Below are 24,201 nucleotides of genomic sequence, written 5' to 3' on the forward strand. Positions count from 1 at the left end.
TGCACTTGTGCCCATTTGTGCGCCCATGGGCATGCTGGTCTGAAAATGAGGTGTGTTCAGGCGCATTGTTGGCGTGTTGTTATTTTGAGGCAACTGAAAACAACTGCGCCATTAACCAACAAAAAACCTGGTTTAAAGTCAATGGTGCAGTATTTTTTTATTTTTTTATTTAAAGGGCACGTTAGTAATATGCGCCTATAGGTGGGTACACAACGTGCGTACACTCTGCTTTTTACACACACAGGGACTCACAGCAGCAGACAAACATGCCAAATATTTACAAATAAAAGGATTACACTGTAAAAGATTATTATTGTGCACATAAAGATAGAAATTGAGCTTTGGTGAAAACCGTTTTGTCCCGTAGATGGACACGCTTTAACCTTACGCATGAGCAGATCTGTTTCCTCTCTGGAGAAGCGTTCAGTGTTTCCGCTTGCAAATTCCGCCATGTAAGCAGCAATCCCCCATGGTGCAAGAGCACCTGGCTTTTAAAGGGAATGGGAGATGAGACTCTGATTGGTTTATTGCATGTTACGCCCAAAACACACCCATGACTCATTAAGAGACTAAGTACAACGCTTTTGGACCATGCGCCTGGTGCCCTGACCATATTTTCCGTCATTAAACTAGCAAAAGTGGATTCGGACACGCCCTAAGTGCACCTGCGCCATGCGCTTCAGACCATGCACTCGTTAACTCTTTAACACAGATCTTTAAAATAGGGCCATTGTCTTCTCATTTGATGTTTTCATGAGATAAAATAATATGATATAGGAGAAGGTCTATTATAAAAACTTCCTATGGCTTTTTCATCAAGTGATTCCCCAGGGTCTTCTATGGCAGTGGTTCTCAACTGATTTTGCTTTAGACCTCAGATTTTGGACATCAAGTGGATGTCAAGTACTGTAGATATCAAGTGGTGACCCAACACATTACCAAAACTGTTTATCATACAGAATTGAATTTCAATTGGTTCATGCTCTCACTCTCAGCAGCCAAATAATTATCTGCACATTTTTTTTTTTTAATCCCATAGTGTTGGTTTGTTGATGGTTTTCGAGGATGAGGGCATGTCAAGCAACCTGTTCATGTTGACATGAGCCTTATTTGTTAGCTCCTACCCAATGACAGATACATTTCCACCAAAATACTGTAGAGTTTGATTGGATGTGTGACCTTTGGAAACAACAAAAAATATGGGAATCACTTTCTCCTCCCTTTTAAAGGTCGGTAAGCCTATTTATTAAAATTATTTGCATAAGTAAATATGCACAATTATATGATTATATATCATCGTATTTACCCCCCCTCCCCAAACCCCAACCCTGCTGTCTGTGTCCCTATCAAAACATATCTGCCACCCCACCCGTTTTGGTCATGTCCCACCAGCTAGGAAGCACTGCTGTACACCATCTCTCCCCTGATAATCTTAGACCTGTATGTCAGATCACCTTTGTAATCCAGCCATCATGGAAACTCAAAAGGGAAGAGAGGGAGAATACCTACTTAGCCAGTCTCTTATCTTCATTTACTCCTCTCTCTCTCTCTCTCTCTCTCTTTCTCTTTCTCTCTCCCTCTCTCTCTCTCTCTCTCCTTTTTAAAATTATTTATTTATTTATTTTTACCTTTGCTGTTTTTCATAGAGTACTGCTGCTTCTCAAAAGATAGAAAGCAGACACTTTGGAGCACAGAGAACGTTGATAGTGCTGTGAAGTGCCCCCTCGAGGAGGTGCACGCACACACACACACGCATTGGAGAGTTGTTCATTTGTTCCTTGCTCAGATGAGAACAGTACTTCGTGCCTTCAGTGTTTTGTGGCTCATACACACGATGCTCTCACATATATACAGGCACACACGCAAGCATATTCTTCCTGTTTTCACAGTCCTACACATACATATAAGTACACAGAAACATAATTGATTTAGAGCTTGTTTAAAGAGAACACAGCTTTTTTTAGCCCTACAACAAAAAGATATTTAAGTCCTCATTGCTCAGCTTTCCAACTTGACACTAATGTAGACTGAAATACACACTGTCAAAAGGGCGTGTGATGCTTTTGGTGTGTATATTGTTTCTTTCTTTTTTCAAACACTAGAATGTACAGTGACAGACCTTGATAGGTGTTTTGTTGGTATATCGCTCTCCTGGTTTAATGAGCTTGTTTTCTATTCCGACCCAATTGTCAGTTCGCCTCTACGTTTTCTCTGTCATTCTCTGCCTCTAATGCATTGACAAAGAGAGGCTTTTTTTCCTACTCCAAATCAACCGTTTCCTGAATCAAAGCCTGAGAACTTCAGCTGTATGCCACAGCAGCCCTCTTCTGCCACACTTCCTCTGTCTTCCTGCCTGTAGCTTGGCGGCTTCCTTCTCAGCAGGGGGAAAGGTAAATCATGTGAGGAGAAGGACTGGGGAAGGGTAGCTGACTGTGACACGTACCTGTCAGCAGGTACTCAAAATAATTGGTAAATGACTGTAGCGGGATGGAGAGGGCTCTCTCTTCCTCTCCTCTGTTTGATAAATATTTGAAGTTGCCAGGCGGTCGTAGAGCGCAGCGCAGAGAGTGGGAATATCACAGACGTTGGGCTCGGAAAGCAGACGTAACGGAGATGGGCGTATTGTGCGGGGATAGAAAGAGAGATAAACTACAGTAATACATTTGGAAAGTTAAAAGCTAAACTGCTGGGACTCGATTTTGTAACCTAGTGAAGCTGACCTGCATTTATACCTGCATTAACTCAATTACATAAAGTGTAGGCTTATATTAGATCGGCTATACGCACACACTCGCACAGGCTTCAGTTGGCAGCCCTCTGCCACTCACACACATTAAATGTAAAAAATGCATAATTCTTCATAATTTTGAAACAATGCCATGGAAAGTTCAGTCCCATAATTACTCGGCGGACAAATGTGCTTTAACATTGGGAAATCTTCGCTCCCTGCCAATTTTAGGAGCGCCATTGGGCTCTGTTTGTCTGATAATGAACAGTATTCATTTTCATCATGTTCCTTCACCCCTCCTCAACTCCCTTTACACCATAGTCAATTAAAGCCCTCAGGGCCCTTCTGTGCATAAAGGGATATATAACTCTTTTGACATTTGGCTGCGGACATATTAGGCACACCCAGAGCACATTTAGAGCGAATAGCCTTTATAGCGCATTTAAAAGGCCCCGTTCCAGCTACAGCCAAAGAAGGCGAATGATGATTGGTCTGAGAGCCTGCCTTCGTTTTACGAGGTAAGGTGAGGGCGTTGCTCTGGCATGTCGGATAGAAGAATAAATGTGGATTCGGATCAGGTAAATGTTTTTTTGTAGCTTCATTGGTTCAATATTTTGGCGTCCCTCCAATCCGAAGCCAAGGCTTTTTGGTTATGGCAGTTTTCGAAGATGGCTTTTCAAAGACAGCTGGGTAACGGCAGCTTTGAGACAACCAACATGAACACCAATCCTGGCCAAAGGACTTTGGATAGCAAAGGATCCCTTCGGTGTAGAGGAAGCTTGCTAGGCTAAAACGAAGGAGTGGGTATATGAGGCCGTGGAGGCACGTCCGTAGCCTTTTCCGCTCTGCCGATGGTGACTAGGGGACTTAGATAGGACATTTGGGTAATGAGGCATGAGGAGCACGTCCAATCCTCACACGCCTAGCGAGTGCTCCTCCAGGGCTGTCTGGAGCAGACTTGCAGGGTCATGCATGGCGCTCGTTGGCATGAAACAGCTAGAGGTGTGAAACTCATCCCCTGGGCCCTTAGCCTCTCTGCCCTATAATGCTGAGTCAACTGAGCGACAGGGCAGCCTGCTCTGATCCATGGCATTGGGACTGAATCACTGTTCTAGCATTGGAAAGTTTCCTGAGAACAGACGTTAACGGTTACGGAGTAGCCATACGGCGCTGTTGAGTCAATTGGCTTGAGTTACAACATGTTAAGGTGTTTTAATACCCTCTTTGACTATTAATAATACAACCGTCCTTTTATAAGGTAGACATAGACCTGTGGTTGTAAAGTAAACTCACTTGTTTCACTGTTTCAAAGCTCAGAAATCATCCCCATTAGCCCAAAATCAGAATTCTGGTGTCATCAGAAATGGCCCAGTCCTTCAATATTCGCCTCTGCCATCTTCTGTAACAAATAAATGTCCTGATACAGCAGCTCTCCTCGGGACATTTCCATTGACATACGAGAATCAGGGAGAAATTTTTGCATCGCTTGCATTCCAAATGAGCCACAGTAAGTGTTTTATGTGGACATTATTATCCCGATATGGCTCTCAATGCATGTAAAAAGGAATGACCCCACCATCGTGATTTATTCATTCCTGTCTAGGATATATGCATAGGCTCAGAAAATCCTCGATTCTGCTCCGAATGAAGGCGGATATATAATTCATGAAAGCTAATGCATTGTTTCTGTTGCTTCATCTCGTGGCTCCTTTCCCCCCCTCTCTGCCAGCCTATTCTCTGGCAAAAGGTTGGCAATAATATCAGTATTGAAATGAGAAGTTTGAAAGACGCACCGCTTTCTTTTTATGTGTGTGTAAACTGATTTGAATCACACATTGGGGGCTTACTGAGCGGAGCTTTAAATGTTAAATGGGGGTTGAAGTCTGCCTGAACTAATTTGTAGAGCTTTGCACCATGTTGACATTTAAATGTGATAAGAATAGAAAACTGTATGCCGACCTATTTTGAAGATGCTTTCGGAATACATTCACATCAGCCGCGGTCTATAATTAATAAAAAAAGACAGGATATCCCCCCCCCCTCCTCCAACCTTTTTTTTTTGCACCAGATTTGATTATAATACAACCCTTACAAGGCACAGAACGACAGAAAAAATAAAGAGGGACTAAAATATGAGCATGGAGGGAATTAAGAGGGAAGTGGATGGCACACACCTGGGTTTGGAGGAGGGGTAGAGATTGCATCGGCTGGCTGCTGTGCTATCACATTACCACGATCCAGCCCCTGTGTTTGTGAGAGAGAGCGGGGAGGAGAGGGACCTCGCCAAATCAGCATGCAAATAACGCCACATTGTTAACTTAATCAGATGCAGGAGAGAAAATATGGAGAGGGGAGAGAAAGGGAGGGAGGGAGAGAGAGAGGGAAGGAAAGATTGAGGGGAGGGGGCTGCACAAACAAGAGTCAGGGTCTTCTGAAATGGCGGAGAGTGAAAGATTAAACCTCTCTATCGATGGGGATGATGTTTGCAGGGTGCTGGTGTCAGGTCCCGCGGGGGTTAAGGGTGCACATTTGTGTGTGTCTGTTTCTGTTTGGGAGTGTGTGTGTATGTGTGTGTGTAAGCAGAAGGCAGATATGATTGAGGTATCTTCTCTGAGATATATGAAGTGTTTCAGACAGGAAGAGCTCACTGATTGGCTTGCATCATATCCAATCAAGTGGCTGAGACCTGATGGTCTGTTTTATGCAACCCAGTGTAACAGGTGTCACATGGTTACTAGGGCTGTTTTTCGATACGCTTTTTCAGTTTAATTAAATTCTGATTCACAAGCACTCGATTTGAATTGATTTGATTCAATTTGATTCATTTGGGTATATTTCAGTTATAATGTCTATTTTGCTTACAAATGAAACAATTCTGTCTCAGCCGTTGCTGTAAATTATGCAGGGAAACTTGATACTTGTATGAAAATATAGATTTTAAAACTTAAAAACAGGACCCAAACTGTGCAGTTTAGTAGTTGTTTTTTTTTTTCAACATATACTGTAATCAACAACATAAAAAGTAAACTTTACATTTATTTTTTTTTAATGTAAAAAATCATTAAAAAATTATAAACTTCTAAACACTTACCCCCAGTTTCACAGAAAAGGCTTAAGCCTAGTCCTATATTAAAATGCATGTTTGAGCTGTTTTAATATCTTAAGATATGTCAGTGTCATCGTTTTGTCTCAAGATGCACACCAGTAATGTTTTTTCTTTTTTTTTTTTTCTTTTTTTTCTTTTTAACTCTAAGGCACGTTTAAAAAAGCTACTTAAATGTCCTAATTGAACTAAGGCCTAATCCTGGCTTAATCTAAGCCCTGTCTGTGAAACCGGGCCTTAAAAGGTTTGTTCACCCAAAAATTAAAAAATTATGTCATTAATTACTCACCCTCATGTCGTTCCACACCCATAAGACCTTCGTTCATCTTCAGAACACAAATTAAGATATTTTGGATAAAATCCGATGGCTCAGTGAGGCCTGCATCGCCAGTAATAACACTCCCTTTTTCAATGCACAGAAAGCTACTAAAAACATATTTAAAACAGTTCATGTGACTACAGTGGTTCAACTTTAATATTATAAAGCGACGAGAATACTTTTTGTGCGCCAAAAATAACTAAATAGCGACTTTATTCCACAATATCTAGTGATGGGCAATTTCAAAACACTGCTTCATGAAGCTTTGAAGCTTTACGAATCATTTGTTTTGAATCAGTGGTTCGGAGCGTGTATCAAACTGCCAGAGTCATGTGAACTATTGAAGTTTCAAAGCACTTACGACGTAATGAAGCCTCGTTTACTGAAATCATGTGATTTTGGCGCTCTGGACCACTGATTCGAAACAAATGATTCGTAAAGCTTCGAAGCTTCATGAAGCAGTGTTTTCAAATCGACCATCACTAGATATTGTGGAATAAAGTCGCCATTTTGTTATTTGTGGCGCACAAAAAGTATTTATATAATATTAAAATATATAAAGTATTTTTATAATATTAAAGTTGAACCACTGTAGTCACATGAACTGTTTTAAATATGTTTTAGTAGCTTTCTGGACATTGAAAAAGGGAGTGTTATTGCTGGCTATGCAGGCCTCACTGAGCCATCGGATTTTATCAAAAATATCTTAATTTGTGTTCCGAAGATGAACGAAGGTTTTACAGGTTTGGAACGACATGAGGGTGAGTAATTAATGACATCATTTTCATTTTTGGGTGAACTAACCCTTTAATGTATAAACTCCCATGAAAGAAAGAGTTTACAAAATATGGCTGGGTTTCTCCACAGCCTCTTTTTATTATTAAAGGTTTCTCATACTGTCAGTACATTTATATCCATTTTAATGTAAACAAGCCATATAAACACACTATAAAAACCTCCCATCACTTCACCCAGCTGCTGTGTAGCTTCTGACAGCCAAATTGAGCATAAAGGTCACGACCTCCCCGGCAACATTCATACGGAGATCAGCGCACGAGCCGTGCTGGCGAGCATTGGTAACACATACAACATGTTAACATGGCAGCTCGAACCAAACCATAACAGATGAAGGGAGGAATATGTGTAATCCCTCCCCACGCGTTAGAACGAAAGAGCCACGTGCCCACCTACTATCTCACGGGACCGGGAGATACCGGGAGGTCGTTTTTCACTAAAACATCCTTGGCTTTATGAACTTATCTTCCCTTTCTCTCAGTTTGCTTTCTTCCTCTCTCGTTGACTGCGGGTCACTGTGGCAGCCCCCCCTGAAAGAGGATGAATGTGTTATCATGTTCAAGGTCACAGAGGGCAGGTAGGAGGATAAGAATGTGTCGAGCTGGCCAGGGGAAGAAGTATGAGGGACTGAGTGAGGAGACATGTGGAATCTGGTGTGCTGGCCAACCCAGACCTCTCTCAAACTGTGGCTCTGTTTGTTCCCCATCAGTTAAACTCTGATGCCCTTACAGTAGCAGGCTATGATTTCCAGGTCAGATGGGCTTGGCTTTGACCCTGATGTCATGTATTTTTTTTTACCTTGTTCTCAGGCTTTGATTAGTGCTACTATAGTGGATTGTTTAAATGTGGGAAATGTAAGGGTCTTGCCTCTTTATATATATATATATATATATATATATATATATATGCTCTAGAACTCCGGTTCTCCGGTTCTCAAATGGCCTGATCATAAAAAAAAAAAAAAAAAAATATATATATATATATATATGTGCTTATTTGAAAGAAAAAAAAAAAAAATCCTATGTTTATGTTCAGTTAATTTCACAAATGGCAATGAAAAGGTTATTAGTCAGTTATTGAAATGCCTTATTTTCAAAAATGTCACTTTAGTCAAGTCATTGGTAAAAACCTCCAAGTCTGTGTTTTTTCACTTTGTCATGAGTAGAATAGAGCTGTTCTTTGATGTAGGTTATGTCCGTTTCTGTCAGAGTTACAGCAGCACACGAAACACTGTTGTGTTGACATGCTACTCGCGAAATCCTGTCATTGACACTGTAATGATTTTCTTTAGCCTTGGAATGGGCAGAATTATGAGGCTGACGACGTTTTCTTTTGTCAGTGACTGAAACTACCACAGGTTCTTCTATTTCATCATACTCCTCCATCTTGTTTAGTTAAAAATTTCTTTAAACAGGATAAAAACTTGCAGCTCAACAATTGAAAGCCGGCTCATACACATGGCCTCATTCATCTTGAAATCATATGATTCGATTCGCGTCTTTTGATTGGTTCTATACTTTTGCTGGCAAAGGGAAGTGGCGTTTAGAGGTTTCTGCAAACAAACCGGTATTTCTGAATGGGCTGAGGGTGTGATTTAGCGGGTTTGAAGTGAAATTATTTGATCAACGTATACAATGTGTGGAGAGCATTCACTTAATATCGTTATCTCATTTTAGACGGAGGTGGCGTTTTGCATTTGAAGTCTTTATATATATATGAAACACACATATATATATATATATATATATATATATACATCGGAGCAATAGCAGTGTGGATAGTCCCGACTTGTGGTCCTTTCCTGGTCCCGTGGTCTCTTCTTTCAAAATAAAAAGCCTAAAAATTGGAGAGGGGAGAGGAAGTTATATAATAATAATAATTATTATTATTATATTTTGTGACTCTAAGATATGCGGTGACTTGCTGTAGTGTGGTAGTGCGGGTCACGAGTTCTTGTCAATGTTATTTAAGGGCACCCTTAAATGATTGAGAACCATTGCTTTAGAAAACAACAGCTATGTAAAGGTGAAATGATTATTGTTTACAAACAGGTTCCCCGAACACTTCCTTATCTGCAATTGGTCAGAAACACAAATAGTCCCTCCCAAATTGATCTTATTGGTTGAGTCAATGTTGCTATATAATGATGGTCATGAAGGTTAAAAAAACTCAACAGCAATGTTTTGATAGTGCCACAGTGTTTACACTTTTAGGGGGAATCAACCTACTAATGGTCTACTTATAGTTGGCTCTGCATATTTTTATTATTTATTTATTCATTTATTCATAACATTGAAAAAAAATGCACACTTGATCTTTAAGTTCTGCTCAGTGTGTTACACTAAATGGGTCCTTGAAACATCAAGTAGAAAATGTTAATTTGTATGGAAAAATATCAGTTAAGCTACAGACTGTGCAACACCTGCTTATTTTTGTTGCTTTTTTTGCATAAAAAGAAACAGTCAGTGTAGCTTTTTTTGTTGCATGAATCATAAACCATTTTTATATATAAACAAAAGCCTTTGAGGTTTGACCAGCTCTGCTTTGGTCGTTTAATCATAGTTGTGTGACAGCGTAAACGTTGGCATGGAGGTAAACGTTTTCTGCCTGGCTTGTGGTCGAGCAGCGTTTCTCTCTCTCTGTCTCTGATCCTGCAGGGATCTGTGGCCTCACCATTTCCGATAAAGCCTGATAAATAAACATGTGCCCTGATCTCCCTGAGGTCCTCCACCCTCTCTCCAGAGTCCACCCATTCCACACACACTTCCTCCCCTCACAATTAGCCCACAATAAAACACACTTTTCTCTTAATAAAGAGAGGCTTTTAACATACACTCACCCTCCACAGTCTTCCTCTTCTGCTCAGCAGTGATGAGCGACCGTGGAGGGAAGAAACACAACTTTAGTAGGCCTATCCCGCCTTACCATTCACAGACAAACAATAGAGCAGCAGAAAAAAATACCAAATAAAACAAAGTAAAAGAAGAAAATATATTGTAACATATACAAAGAGTCATGTGCATTTCCAGTCAACTCTGACTTCCTGATGGCTTTGATAAGATTAGTGGCTTTCTTAAACAGGATGTGAGAGGGCTGCTTTTTAAAAACATGCTTTATGGACAGAGAATGCTTGCATAACTGTATGTCCCCACATAGGCTTTCTCACAAAAGTGAAACTTTCTCTCAGTTTAGCTCGGGGAGTTTATCAAAGTGACGGAATAAAGAAGATTTAACATCAGCCATATTAAAAAGACATGCAGCGGTTCAATATTTAAAAAGCCCATTTACCAGGACAGAAGTGCTTTTTCATTCAAGAGCATATGGCTACGGTACCTGTTTATAGTCTTATCGTCTTTCTTTCTGTGTGTGTGGGGAGAAAAAGAAAAGACAAAAAAGGAGATATTTTCAAAAGACATTGAAGAATCATTCAATTAACAGCGGCATGATGTAAAATAATTACTTGACTTGCCTCCCTTAATGAGTATCTCTAATTAGCCATACATTTGTTTTGTGAAAACTCCAAACTACAGGCTGTGGTTGTGAAGAGCTGGTAAGTACGTTGAAGTAGCGGCAGATTTTTCTCTCCTGTACTGTCTGTCTTACATTGAGCGGCTTGGAGGCACAATTTGGGGGCCGATGTATGCACACATGCAGCATTAAACACTCAGGAACATTGAATAATCTCTCTCTCTCTTTCTCTTTTCTCCCTTTTTTCGTCTCTTATTTTAATTAGCCATGCAACAATTAAAAGATTCACAAACTAAATTGAACCTTGTCTCCCTCTCCTCTCGACTCGATTTCAGCACCTGTCAAAACAACACCCCTTGTTGGAGTCATTATGCAAAACTCATACGCACAAAACCAGCATGTGCGAGAAGAAAACAGCAATTATTTCTGATATTCACTTATTTGGGGGTTACATTGACATTTAAGTTTTCCACAAAGGTAATCTTTGTTCGCCGCAGCTGAGAGGTAGAGAGGGTGTCGAGAGAAAACAGACTGTCACCTTCAGACAGTCAATTACGTGATTGTGATACAGCTTCATATCATATTTAGTCAGGTCATCTTTAAGGGAAGGATGGAAAATTAATTTTTTTGTCCACTCAACTAAAGGCAATGGGCTTCAGTGTAGTTTTGGACCCCTTTGACTTATTTTACGGACGCAAATAGTTCTTAAAAATATCTTCTTTTGTGTCTACAGGTTTGGAACGACATGAGGGTGAGTGAATAATGAATAATGGTGAACTATGGAGCTTGATACAACAGTGGCAGTTTTGGTGAATGCATGTAGTGCTCTTTCCCGACAATAGAGGTCTGATCTGATTTTTTATTTATTTATTTTTTTTTAATTAATGATTTCTGGTAGTATCTGACAGTATTGTCCCAGAGTTCCTGTCCTGAGCAGGAGGAAAGATGATGTAAGGCTTGGATGATGGCCCTTTTGCCTATCACTACACTGTGTTCATTGTGTTTCAGCTTTTCTGTGCTGAGGTGTAGTCATGCGTGATGGCTGGTTTGACCATGACTCGCTTAGCTTTCCACTAAGACACATCCCTGTGTTTCTAATGGGACTGTCAAAAAACCTCAGGTCAGACAGGGTTAATTTTTTATTATTATTTATTTGTATTTACAAATTTTCCCCTACTGTTTAGTGCCTGCCACCTCATGTACAGTTGATATTTCTCCATAGTTGTGGGTGGAAACCACAAGGGAAACTTTTAGAGATGAATTGTCACATGTTGACCTTTAGTGAAGTATGTTTTATGCTACTTTAGCCTTCAGTGCTGGTCACTTGACTCGGTTTCTTTCTTTCTTTGTGAGCGAGGTGAACAGCGTAGCACTTTTCTTTGTAACTATCTCAATCTTTATGCATAGACCCCCTCTAACCTACCTCTACAATTTAACAAATGCTCAGTTATCCATCTTTTTTCCCTTCTCACAGTCTGAGATCTACAGGCAGGAGGCTCGACACGCTGTGACTACCATTGTACCTCTCTCACTCACACACGCACATGCATACACTCACACACAGAGCACATCTGCTGGTCTTAGGGATATTGCTGCGAATGTTTAACATAAAGGGAGGCTTTGAGCTTCAGGCCGACTCTGGATGATGATGATGAGGATGATGAGGATGAGGATGCAGCAGGCCAGGACAATGAACTGTGGGAATTCTTTGGTCTCCCACTGATCTTCCCTCCCCTGGCATCCCAACAAGCCTGTCAGACACACAGGATAAAAGGAGCAGCATTTTTCTCTCTGCTCATCCTTTCATGGGCTCATACTGATCTGTAGAGATGAGCTGAAAGCTGAACTACCTGTTGAAATGTTCTCTTAAGATGCTCTCAATTACATATTGTGCGAGACAGACACCGGCAGAGACTGAGAGAGTTTTGTGGGTTGAGCTAACAGAAGCTAGAACTGTGTAGAGAGGAAGGCGACGCAACCCATGTGTATTTGTGACTGTAACAATTTGCCTGTGGTGGTGTCGCAACCCATGAACTAGGTATAATTAGGTCACTTACTGTCTAACCACAAATAAGAAAACAACCTGCATCATGCAGCAAGCTGTTTGCTGGATGAGAACGAGTTCGTCCTTTCAGGCTGCGTGCGTTTCTTCTGTTTGATTCAGTTTCGGTCTTGTGCTGGGAACCTTTGCTTAATGCCTCATTACAGCCACTAATAATCCAGTTCAGTCAAAGAGCATCGGGAGGAAGAAAAACAAGCCACGTTTTATTGGATTAATTAGAACTATTCTGAAGACCACCTGCAACAGACTAAACACGAGCAGAGAAAGAGAGAGCGAAGGACAGATCCCTGATAAGCGTGCAATGATTTTAACTATCGTTATCAGTTTATGATTTTGTTGTTGTACGTTTCTGGCCATATTCCCATAAGTGCATAACATGCAGTGCCGTTTCCATCCATTAAATATGCAACATATGGCAGCCATTTTCAAACACCAAACAGTTTACTTCTTTTTGTTGTATACGGGGGCCGCTAATGATTCAGAGGAAATAAAACTGACTTTTGCACTTTCTGTAAATAATGATTGATTTATCAATAACGATGACCTCTTTCATAATTAATTAATCAGCTACTGCATAGTAATTAGTCAATGGATTTTGGTCGATAAAGCTTCACAATAACAGAGCAGCTAATGGCCTTGCGATCTATATTTTTATTTTCATTTCAACTCGCAAATACTTTGACTTCGGTTTGTTTCACTTGTCAGTAACTTGTTTTTTTCCCCTTGAAACTACCGTTTTCTGTAAATGCACACATACTTTTCCCAAACAGGGATGCAGAAGGACACCAAAATTATGTTATATTAAGACACAAAGCCCGAAAGAGCCAGATCTGCTCGGTGTTATTTGATTTAGGGCTTGAACATGCTGTGTAATCTAGAACATTTAAGGATTAGATGGGTTTTATGTCCTCTTTGAGGTTAGCTGTACACTTAAAAACTCTTTGTTCAGAGCCCCTTCAAGGCTGAACTTTACTTGCGTGTTAGTGAGTTTGTGTGTATGTATGTGTGTTTTATATGGAACCTTGATTCTGCCCTCCGTGTTGATTTGTGAGAAGCCACTAGAGGATCAGCTCAAGGACGTGAACGCGCACAGGTGCCTCAAGTTTAATGTAATATTTTGTCGCTACAGTGGCCTTAATTTAGTCGCGTTCACCTTGACGTCCCGAATTCAAAGCCTGGCCCTTCCAAAAGCAATCTAAATGCCAGATAATGCAACACATATTCATGCATTTTGCAAAGCTTACTGCAGGCTCTATCAGAAACCACAATCGGTTCAAATATCTTAGAAATACCTTTGTTTAACATCAGTGCATCACACTTGCATCACACTTGCCACAAAGTGCACTGGTGTGTTTGTGAGTAGTAGACTAGTAGATCCTGCTATATGCTCATACAGTTGTTTGACGTGATGTTAAGGCAGAAATCAAACAATGTGTTCCCTGGTGTTAACAACAATGGCCCTGCTTGACAAAGCAAAGATAAGAAAAGGGAGGACAGCAGTCTGATGGTGGCATTTGCACCCTCTAATTAAGATGTGGTTTGCAGAGCTTGCAAAAGTGAACAGAATGTGATGTAAAGTGAGGTAAAGATAAGACATAAATCCGGTTGTTTTGCCAAGTTGCTTGAAAGGCTCAGTATTAACCACAGACTGTAAAGCTGCATGCCACTGGGTCCTGTGTGACAGTGCACTAAAGGAAGTCTCAGTGGCTTTTCAAAAGACACGGCGGCGGTGCACGCGTTAATTAGAGCACGCTGCTGCTGTTACGCTATGTGTGACAGGTAGTATCAGGCCACTGAGACTCGATCGTTTCGTCTAGCTCCTGGCTAACCCAACTGCCCCAGCCTGAAGAGAAAGAGAGAGGGAGAGGAGGGGGAAGAGGGAGACGGGGGGTCTGGGACAAGGAGCCACCACCGTGTTTGCTGTCAGGCCTACATGCTGTGGGCCACGACTCAATGGCACTGATCCAAATAGGTGAGGCATTAGCATTTCTAACAGAGGAAGGATTGGCTGTGAAACTTTGCAGGGCATCCTACAAATGCAGATAACAGAGACATGCATCACTGAAGAGATACTGAAAAGCAGAATGCTGAAACCTTAAATGTGCTGGAGTGTTTTAAATGTACTCCTAGGTATAGTTGTAAATGAAAAATCACACGGAAATATGAAGAACCGAGTTGTGCATATAACATTTTTTTAATCTTTCTTCTGAATTAATATAACGGTGTATGCATTTTGCCCTCCAAATCTGCTTGCTGCTCTGCAAATTTGGTTCGGAGGCATTTCCAGATATATATTAAGCATGCTGATGTTTAAGAGCAGATGTATTTAGATTTTAATGACTTTGTTTCGTTTGAGATAAGGCTTTTGGCTTGGAGTTTCTGCTAATTATACTGTGGAAAATATGCACTTTACTGATAATTGTTCCGTAGTGATGCCTCCCTTAAAGTATTCCCAGTATCAAATTTATTTATTAATGTATTCATTTCTTTATTTATTTATAGATGCTCTCTAAAATATTGCAGACTGTGTTTGTTATTGTTTGCGGGTGTATGTGTTAGGCATCTATGAATTTAATACTTTGTCTGCCTCTGCAGAACTGAGTGTTTGTGTGTGTGTGACACCTCTTTAACCATACGAAATGTCCTTTTTAATCAGAAAAAAAAAAAAAAATGAAATGACTTGGGAGCAAGGAAGGCATATTAATGCACTTAATTTGCATATAGTCGTCAGGCGAGGCTATGTTCAAAAACAAACTGGATTCGTCAGTTCATTTCACATTGTTCCTTTGTCTATCTGCCTTTGTTATATGGTAAAGATAAAGAAAGAAATCAAATTGAAGAAAAGGGCAAGCAGTTATCTCTTTAAATGAGCAACTGCTCATCATGCCTCGCTTAAATCATAGATTTCTATTGCAGAAGGCATGCTAGCCACATTCAAAAAGGGCCTCGTCTGATATCTGCCAGGATTTGCTGCGACGTCGACAAAAGCAATTTGAACAACTCGCTACCCAAAGAAACTCCAAAGTCATGAGGCGTCGCACTGGACCCAAACATCACCCAGCATTTTTAGGCCTTTGTCTGAAGACCGTTGCTTTAATTAGATGACCTGGCAGAGCAAACCACCCGTGATTTATATTTGTCTTGCATTTACTCCTGTATTACATTTTGCTGAATATCCAAAAATCCTCACAGAACTGCTTAGCCATGTATAATTTGCAGCGCACGTGCTTACACGCGTGAGTGTGTTTATAACACATCCAGTCTTTAAATACATAATACACCTACAGTGTATTGTTCACATCCAGATTCCTGCATTTTTTTTTCTTTTCTTTTAAAATTCCTCGGAGTTATAGCTCTGGACAAAAGAGGAATGGCATTCAGCAGCAGCCCACAGTGTGTTTAGCAGCGACTGGAAGTGGCCTCAGTGTTTTTATTCATGTTGGAGAGATAAGACTGCAACCGACATGGCGTAGGAAGAGCAAATAGCTAAAGAACAGGCGGCCCTTATTAGAGTTCTTATGAGAGCATCAGCAAATATGTGCTCCAAGCCCACTGCCTTCCAATGCAGACTGTGTGTGTGTGTGTGTGTGTGCTGGTTTGATAGTCTTTGTGTATTTGTCTCCACAAGTGCACTTTTTTTTTTTTTTTTTTTTTTGGTACCAGTTCATCTATCTGGTTGTCGGAATTGCTGATGCTTGTCAACAAAGAAATCAGTTGTTTCCCTGTGCATTGGGTCATGTGGAGAGAAAAAAAAAAAAAAATAAAAGTACAGGAGCTGTCATACTGCCATGAGGAAAAGTGAAATATAATGTGTCAGCAGCCCATAGACTGCAGGTGCTGAGTCATTAGGTAGTCCCTCTCTAATAAGTAAACTGGGTCAATCTGCACCATTTAAAAGGTTTATTAATGACCAAAGGGTGTGGGTTCCCCCGGCCCAGAACACTTTACCCTTCCTGAGGCGATGTGTGTGTGAGAGAGACAAACCAGCATGTGTTTCCAAATAATATAGAGAAAAGAGATAGTTCTCACCTCCCTCATTCTGGATGTAGTTTCTTGAATACCTGCTCTTGCCATAGTCTCTGTTAAAATGACCACAGTGCATTTATTTCACATTCATAGTCATGTGTTAAAGCACATAGCCACTGTTACCAGGCAGCATACTAATCAGCTTAATGAGATATTATACAATATTTTGTTGACCAAAGCAAAACTCACTTTATTGTTTCTGAATCTTGACCCTGTCAGTTGCAGGGGAATGCAGCAACATCATTATCCTTCCTTAAGATGGTGAGTAGCATGCTAAATAAGCTCAAGTTATCCAGATGACAACAGGCAGTGCTCATGTATTCGTTTTAGTCTGACGGTTCATTGGGCCACTCCGTGGCCATTTTAAATAACTGGGAAGCCTCTGATACTTTGGGAACCCTTTCAATAACGCCAACTGTTGTTTTCTTCTCATCGGAAGCCATACGAGAGTGAGAGAACAGAGAGAGGGGAAAAAAAGAAGGTGAACACAGAATGATTTGCATCAAACGTAATGTGCCTCTTAATGGAAAATTACGCCAAGACAAGTGTCGCAGCAGTGAGATAAGGGCTTGTGTTTACTGGAGTAACCCCTTGGTTTTAAGTGCTATTGTTAATATCATAATTGTAGTATTGCGGCAGCTTCATGACAATACCATTGCTCCGTTTCATTAAGGCGTGTAATTGGAGGGATTCTGATAGGATGGGACCAAGTAGCTTAATTATGCGGCGCCTTGCCGTGTTTACTGGGTAATTATTGCCTCCAAAATTGTGTTACTGTTTGAGAAAAAGTTCTGAGAGTTGCAGCTTCTCTCCCCAAGTGTGAGAGTACATGTAGTACTTCATAAATCAGAGGGAGATGAACTCACTCTTTTTTTTCTTCACACTTGTCACTGAAGTGCAGTCATCTTTGTTAACCATTTCCTCACACCATACTCAGACTGCTGACACACAAAGAGGTACTCAAGAATGAACTGAATTAACTGCCTTATGGTGTGATTTTCTTTGCCAGACAATGCAGGATATAATCTGAGGTTTAGATCCACACAAAAGAGTATATCTACAGTTTTGTTTCTAAACCTACACCCACTTCAGCAAAAAATGCAACACTTTTGTGTCTGCGCTAATGCCTAAGACAGGCTTGATGCTGTGATGCTATTTAACTTGGAAATATGACCTTCACCACACTATACAGTATCTCAAAAAGTATAAGAGAAAAGGTCTTTATTTTTCATGAAATCTGAGAGCAGAGTGGGTGTTCTTCATGAACAGTTCTCAGACAATGGTAAAGTTATGAGTGTGCTGCAACCTGTTCTGTCCAAAACATTGCACCTTTACTTCTATTGTTGATATCTGTTACTATGTACATGATGTTCTGCATATCATTTTACTTTCATTTATATTTTGTGCAGTGTTTTTCTGTTGGTTGTGCACAGTGATAATACAACGTTTCATAATATAAGGAGGGTTTTTTTTTTTTTTGCCATTGTTATTTGTTTTCGTTTTTTTTATTGCATACCTCTGTATAGTGGACTCAATACCTGTTCTGTGTCTTTTCTCCTTTAGGATGGAGGACTCTAGTTTGTGCCTTGGTGTATCCTCGGTGGTCCCGGATGCTGACACCCATCTCAGCAACGCAGTACTTAATGGCCGCTACCCAATCAGTCAGAAACTGCATCAGCTGACTGCTCAGCTGGGTCATGCCTTTCCTGAACTACAGAGTCGCCAACAGATCCCAGAGGAAAAGGCAGCCACCCCGCTGGATGAAAAAACCCATGCTGCCTTAGCTAGTCAGCCAATAAGCAGTCAGATGGCCTTACTGGCCAACCAGCTTAACCGTGACATGGATGTGGGAGCCCTGAGTGGTCTCAATGGCCGTGTTGATTTGCAACAATTTCTCAATGGGCAGAACTTAGGAATAATGTCCCAGATGAATGATATAGAAGATGATGCACGCAAGAACCGTAAATATCCCTGTCCACTATGTGGCAAGCGCTTCCGCTTCAACAGCATTCTGTCTCTTCATATGCGTACGCACACTGGAGAGAAGCCCTTCAAATGCCCTTATTGTGACCACCGAGCTGCTCAAAAGGGTAACCTGAAGATTCACCTCCGCACCCATAAATTGGGAAATCTCGGTAAGGGCCGTGGCCGTGTACGTGAGGAAAACAGGCTTCTTCATGAACTAGAAGAGAGGGCCATTTTACGTGATAAGCAAATGAGGAACAGCTTGCTGCAGCCCTCTCAACCTCTTCCACCCCACTTGGGTATCCAGAGTCACAACCAGCAACAGCCTGGTTCTGCCTGCGGCCTGCTCACTCCAACCAGTATTGGTGGCTCACCTGATGGACTGACCCAGCCGTCTGCCTCACCTAAGCCAGCAGGTACCAACCTGCAAGATGAGCAAGCCCTCAACCCAGCCCAAGGATTCCGGTGCACTTTTTGCAAGGGTAAATTCAAAAAGCGTGAGGAGCTAGAGCGCCACATTCGCATTCTTCACAAGCCCTACAAGTGTACCCTGTGTGAATTTGCTGCTTCCCAGGAGGAGGACCTCATCAGCCATGTGGAAAAAACCCATATCACAGCTGAATCAGCCCAGGGACAGGGTACAGGAGCTGGCAGTGGAGAGAAGCCAAACAATGAATTTCGCTGTGAGGTTTGTGGCCAGGTCTTCAGTCAGGCTTGGTTTCTGAAAGGCCACATGCGGAAACACAAGGACTCCTTTGAACATTGCTGCCAGATCTGTGGACGTCGTTTCAAGGAGCCCTGGTTCCTGAAGAATCACATGAAGGTGCATCTAAACAAGCTTGCTATAAAGAGCAAGCCCCCTGTTGGTGGAGGAGGTGATGAAGATGGACCCTCTGTGAACAGCATGAGCAGCCTGGCTCAAGAAGCCCACGCAAACCTGTATTCACGATACATTTCTTGTCTGCAAAGTGGTTTCCTCACACCCGACAAACAAGGCCTGGCTGAACAGCAGCACCAGATGCTGGCCAAAGCTGGTATAGCTATGAAGGAGAAGGAAATGCTTGGAAAGCTCCTGAGTCCAATGGCCAGCATGGGCCACGGCTTAGGGGAAAATGAAAAGCGCTCACTCTTGGGTTGCCTGAACCTGGTGCCCCCTCTAAAGTCAAGCTGTATGGAGCGCTTGCAAGCTGCAGCTAAGGTGGCAGAGATGGACCCCCTGAACAGCTATCAAGCCTGGCAAATTATGGCACGTGGAATGGCTATGGAACGCTCCTTCATGCCAAAAGAGCAGCATCATGGGGGGCACGGACAAGAAGATGAACTTGCCAGTGCAGCTGGGATTGTTTCCTTTGGGAAAGACAAGCTTGAGCACCCAACCTTAGGCTCTAGTGATGGTTCCAAGCAGAAGCAACATCCTGATGTCCTTCATGGAGTGAAGACAAGTGGAGGCATGATGTCCTTGAAAGATGAGGGTGTAAGCTTTGATAGCCACCGTGAGTTCTTGCCTCACCATGGGGGTCTGGGCCTAGGCCAAGGGCTTGAGTACAGCCTGGCCAGCCTGAAAGAGAAAGCAACTGAGTGTCCTGACTGTGGCAGAGTTTTTAGAACCTACCACCAGATGGTGGTCCACTCCCGGGTGCACAGCAAGGACCGTCGATCCCTAGAGGAGAGCTCCCAGCATGGTCTGGACGAAAGGCGTGGCTCAGCTAGCGACCCTGAATCTCAGTCCATCAGCCGATCCACCACCCCGGGATCCTCCAATGTGACAGAGGAAAGCGGTGCTGGAGGCGGACACTCCCAAACAGGCAGTGTGCAAGATGACAGTCCCCACCCTTCTTCTCCATCTTCAGGTAGGGAAGTTTTAAGACAGTTTAAGAAAGCCCAAAACATTAAGAATACTTTTAAATACTTTAATACCTTAAATACCTCAAATTTGCTTTTCATTCTGGCATTACAGTAACAAAACTTGTGTGATGTTCACAGGATTCAGTTCTGTTAAATCAATACATTTAAATAGCAATAATCTAATGGAGGCTTTACAAAGTAGCACAATTACAACCCTAAGAGAGCAATTTCACAGTGGGTAGGAACAACTGAGGAAGAAACATTGGTGATACTGCAGTATCAAGTGGTTCAGATCCATACATGACACTAGCATACTAGCATACTTGTGTTTTCCCAAGAGAATCCATGAGACATCGGCCCTAGAACTTAGAACCTAAAACCATGATTTCTATATTCTCCGCATAAAGGTATTGCTGAAGTTTTTTAGGATATGTGACAAGTAGGCCTTTAAAGCTTAGTTATCAGTCGACGTTGGCAATAGTTAGCAGTAGATATCTAATGCAGTGCAGCCACCACTGAAACCAATGAAAAGGAAGTGAATGCATTTGCACTTTTGGTAGTCTTGACAATTCTTTCAGTTAACAGAAAATGGATGATTGTGATGATGTTGTTAGGCTGTGGGTAGATGATCAAATCTACTTGCAATGTGGCAACACAAGCGTAAATCTGAGCAGCACATTCAATGCAAAACTCTGACAATTAATGTTACAGTTCAAATATCCATCAAAGCTCTTAGAAGGAGTTAGTATCTTTATTTACTGTCTTCTTAAACAAATTCATTAATGAGGTTTCCGTACTTTGGCTATCCTTCGACATCAATTAATTTATTCATTAAATATGAAGTTAACGATTTTACGAAAAAAAAAAAAAAACGAGAAAAAAAAATCCATATTGTATTCTCAGAATAGAAAGCCTATGTGGATGTACGGACATGTTACGAGTGATTAAAACATCCTGCTGTATGGGAGAGGGACAGCAAACCCGCCCCATCTGAGGAACTCGGAGCTTGTGAGATAAAATGTATGTTTAGTGGGATTAAGTGAAGCTGCAGCTAATGATTACAGAAGTTTTAAAGGTAACTTTCTCATTCCTTGGGGTGGTACACCACTGTTAAGCAGCCTGGCTGTTAATTAGGTCACGTCTATGTGATAATCAGTTAGCTTAAGCTAAACAAGACACTAATTAAAGATATACATATAAAGCAGGTCAAAAAAATGAACTTCATTTGCTGGGTAAAATGTGCTTTTAAGTCATCAAAAAAAAAAAAAAAAAGTGGCTTAGCTTAAGGCTCTAAGCAACTTAATTTCAACAGCAAAGAAGAAATTGTTTATTTATTCCCAGTCCTTATCACCCTCATGTAGTGAGATGAGTTTGAACATGCAATGGGCTATGTTTATTTTAATCTAAGGAATAATAACAGACAACCCCCACCCCAATTAGGAATTAATGAAAATGAGAAGAAGATAAAACCTATTTTCTTTACAGAGACTATTAAACCTAAACACTCCTCAACAGAAAGAGGGTATGTTACGGAAGTAATTATCTAGTGAATTTTAATGCAGGAAGTTTTCTTTCTTTTGCATCTCTCTTACTACTACTTTGAGATTTAGCTCATGGCATTTTATAAAATCTTCTCAAGCTTTTGTTAGATTGGCAGGGTATTTGGAATTAAAGTGATTAGTGTTTAATAATAAAAATGTTAAGCACTAACTGAATCATGGGACAGAGAATGAAAATACAATTTATTTATTGATTCTTTGCCACTCTCATAGCTTTTATTGTACATAAGTAGACCAGTTTTAATAAACACAAATCTGAGAAATTGGTTATGTGATGTTTTGCCAATGTCACCATTACTTAATATTTTCTCTCTCTCTTACCATCTTACCATTTGCATGCTTTTTTGCTGTCTACTCTGTATGCTCTCTCTCTCTCTCTCAAACAATGACAGTTTTTCAGTTGAATTGAGATCTAATGTTTTGTATCATTTCATCTTGCTAAAAGTACTCTCTCCCAAGTATTTTTTAGCAGACTGAAACAGGTTCCCTTGCAGAATTTACCAATATCATGGCCCATCCTCTGTTCCTTATATTTTAACAAAAAACTCAATGCCCACAGCAGTATCACAGCATGATGCTACCATATTTCACTGTAGGTATGGTGTTTTTGAGGTGTGGGCAGTGTTACATTCATAAGCCAAAAATTCAAAAAAAATAATATGTGTGATATTATTGTTTAGATTTTTTTGGCTTAAAAACCCTATGCTTTTTTGGCAAACTCCAAACATCCTCTCACATGATTCTTGAATCTGACTTCTTTTGTGTCCCCCTCCCAGATACAGTATGTGCCACCCAGAGTGATTGGTGAACCTATAATCTGTTTACGGCTTCTGAACTTTGTAGCTTGAAGCTCTGTAGGTTACGTTCTTGTTCACACAGTTTTCTAGTCTCTATCTGGGTGTTTTGATGTCACTTTTTGGTTGCACTTTATTTCGATAGTCTACTTTAGACATTCTACTAACTATAAGTAACTGTGCAACTACATGTCAACTAACACTGATCCATTCACAACTACATGTCAACTAACTCTCATTAGAGTATTAGTAGACTGTCGTGTTAGGGTTAAATAAGTTGCCATGTACTTGCAAGTTACTTACAGTCAGAATGTCTGTCGAAGGACCATCAAAATAATGTTATGCACTTTTCTCATAATTTAACTAATGCTCACTAGCATAACAAAACACTTTTATTAAGTTCCATTTTCAAGTTCCAACTTTATCATTTTTTTTTTTCTTTATATATATATATATATAGCTGCTCCCTCCCTATTTCTCTCTTCACCCTTCGTGTGAGTTAGTGTCAAGGTAGAGTGTGATCACCAGCTGAAATCCCACATCGGCTGCCCAGCTCAGTTGGAGCAGGCAGGGAGCTCTCACTGTGCAGCAGGCATAATGCCAGCCCCCCCTCTTGTCTTGAGATTGACCTTCAGGTCTCTTTGCTTGCAAGCACAGGGAGGTGTGTGTTTATGGGGGAATGATGCCATAGTAAGGGGCAGTTTGGCAGATTCTCTGACATACTTATTTAAAAGTATGCATACACAAGGGGCTGCGCTTTCAGGCCATGGCACAAAACATGTGCTTACCAAACACTTACAAGCTAAAGGTGTGATGTACAGGGAAGGAAGTGTTGCACTCTCTGTTTGCCTACCGGTGCTTTAATGTTTAATGCAGTGTATCTTTATTAGCCCAGCATTTGTATAAGGTGGAGAAAAGTATTTCTTCTCTCATCAAGATTTCATTTGTATTTAATGTTTGACTTATGAAATGGAAGGATGACAACAAAAAAATACATGTCATGGCCTGGTTTTATATATGTATATGTTTGTGTGTGTGTGTGTGTGTGTGTGTGTGTGTGTGTGTGTGTGTGTGTGTGTTTATTTTTTTGGGGGGAGGAAGGGTGTATGTTTATGTAGTATGCAACAGGATGTGGCATGTCATACCTCTGTTTTACTTTTAATATCTCACACGTTCCTCTAACCCAAAGAGAACAGACTTCCTTTATCATGTGTTGATTTTATTTGCTTTTTTCTTTACCCTCTTTTTAACGTGCGGCAGATTCATCTGCTGTCTCCCTTCAGCAAGCTCACCCAACCTCTAAACCACCTACCCACTGCAATTTTGAGTTAAACTTGAATTACAGTAATCAACAATAACATCTCAACTGTGAAAGAAGGTCGACACAATCGCTTTTGTTTTTGACACTGCACTTGTTTAAACACAGAGAGAGACAGATAAAAAGGAAAAAAAAAAGTTGCCTCAGAAATGTCCTCTAAAGGCCTTTCTCCTCTCCTCTCAATAATCAACCTTAAATATGCTTCTTGTGCAATAGAAT

At 40.9% G+C, this 24,201-nt stretch overlaps 1 protein-coding gene across 7 annotated transcripts in view; it reads left to right on the forward strand.

Annotated features, from left to right (window-relative positions):
* Positions 1-24,201, forward strand: part of znf536 (zinc finger protein 536) — a 191,804-nt gene that overhangs the window by 74,646 nt on the left and 92,957 nt on the right. For 6 of the 7 annotated variants that reach the window (XR_007930876.1, XM_051900001.1, XM_051900003.1 and 3 more), the window contains one exon: positions 18,065-20,316. Coding sequence is in view for 6 of the 7 variants with exons in the window: in XM_051900001.1 (XP_051755961.1) it covers positions 18,066-20,316 (2,251 nt within the window). In the remaining variant the exon portion in view is untranslated. Of the gene's footprint in view, positions 1-14,284; positions 14,448-18,064; positions 20,317-24,201 lie in introns of those variants that run through there. The other variant, XM_051900004.1, reaches the window with a different exon arrangement.

Source organism: Ctenopharyngodon idella, chromosome 7 (assembly GCF_019924925.1).
Source record: "Ctenopharyngodon idella isolate HZGC_01 chromosome 7, HZGC01, whole genome shotgun sequence".
In the NCBI taxonomy this organism is placed as follows: Eukaryota; Metazoa; Chordata; class Actinopteri; order Cypriniformes; family Xenocyprididae; genus Ctenopharyngodon; species Ctenopharyngodon idella.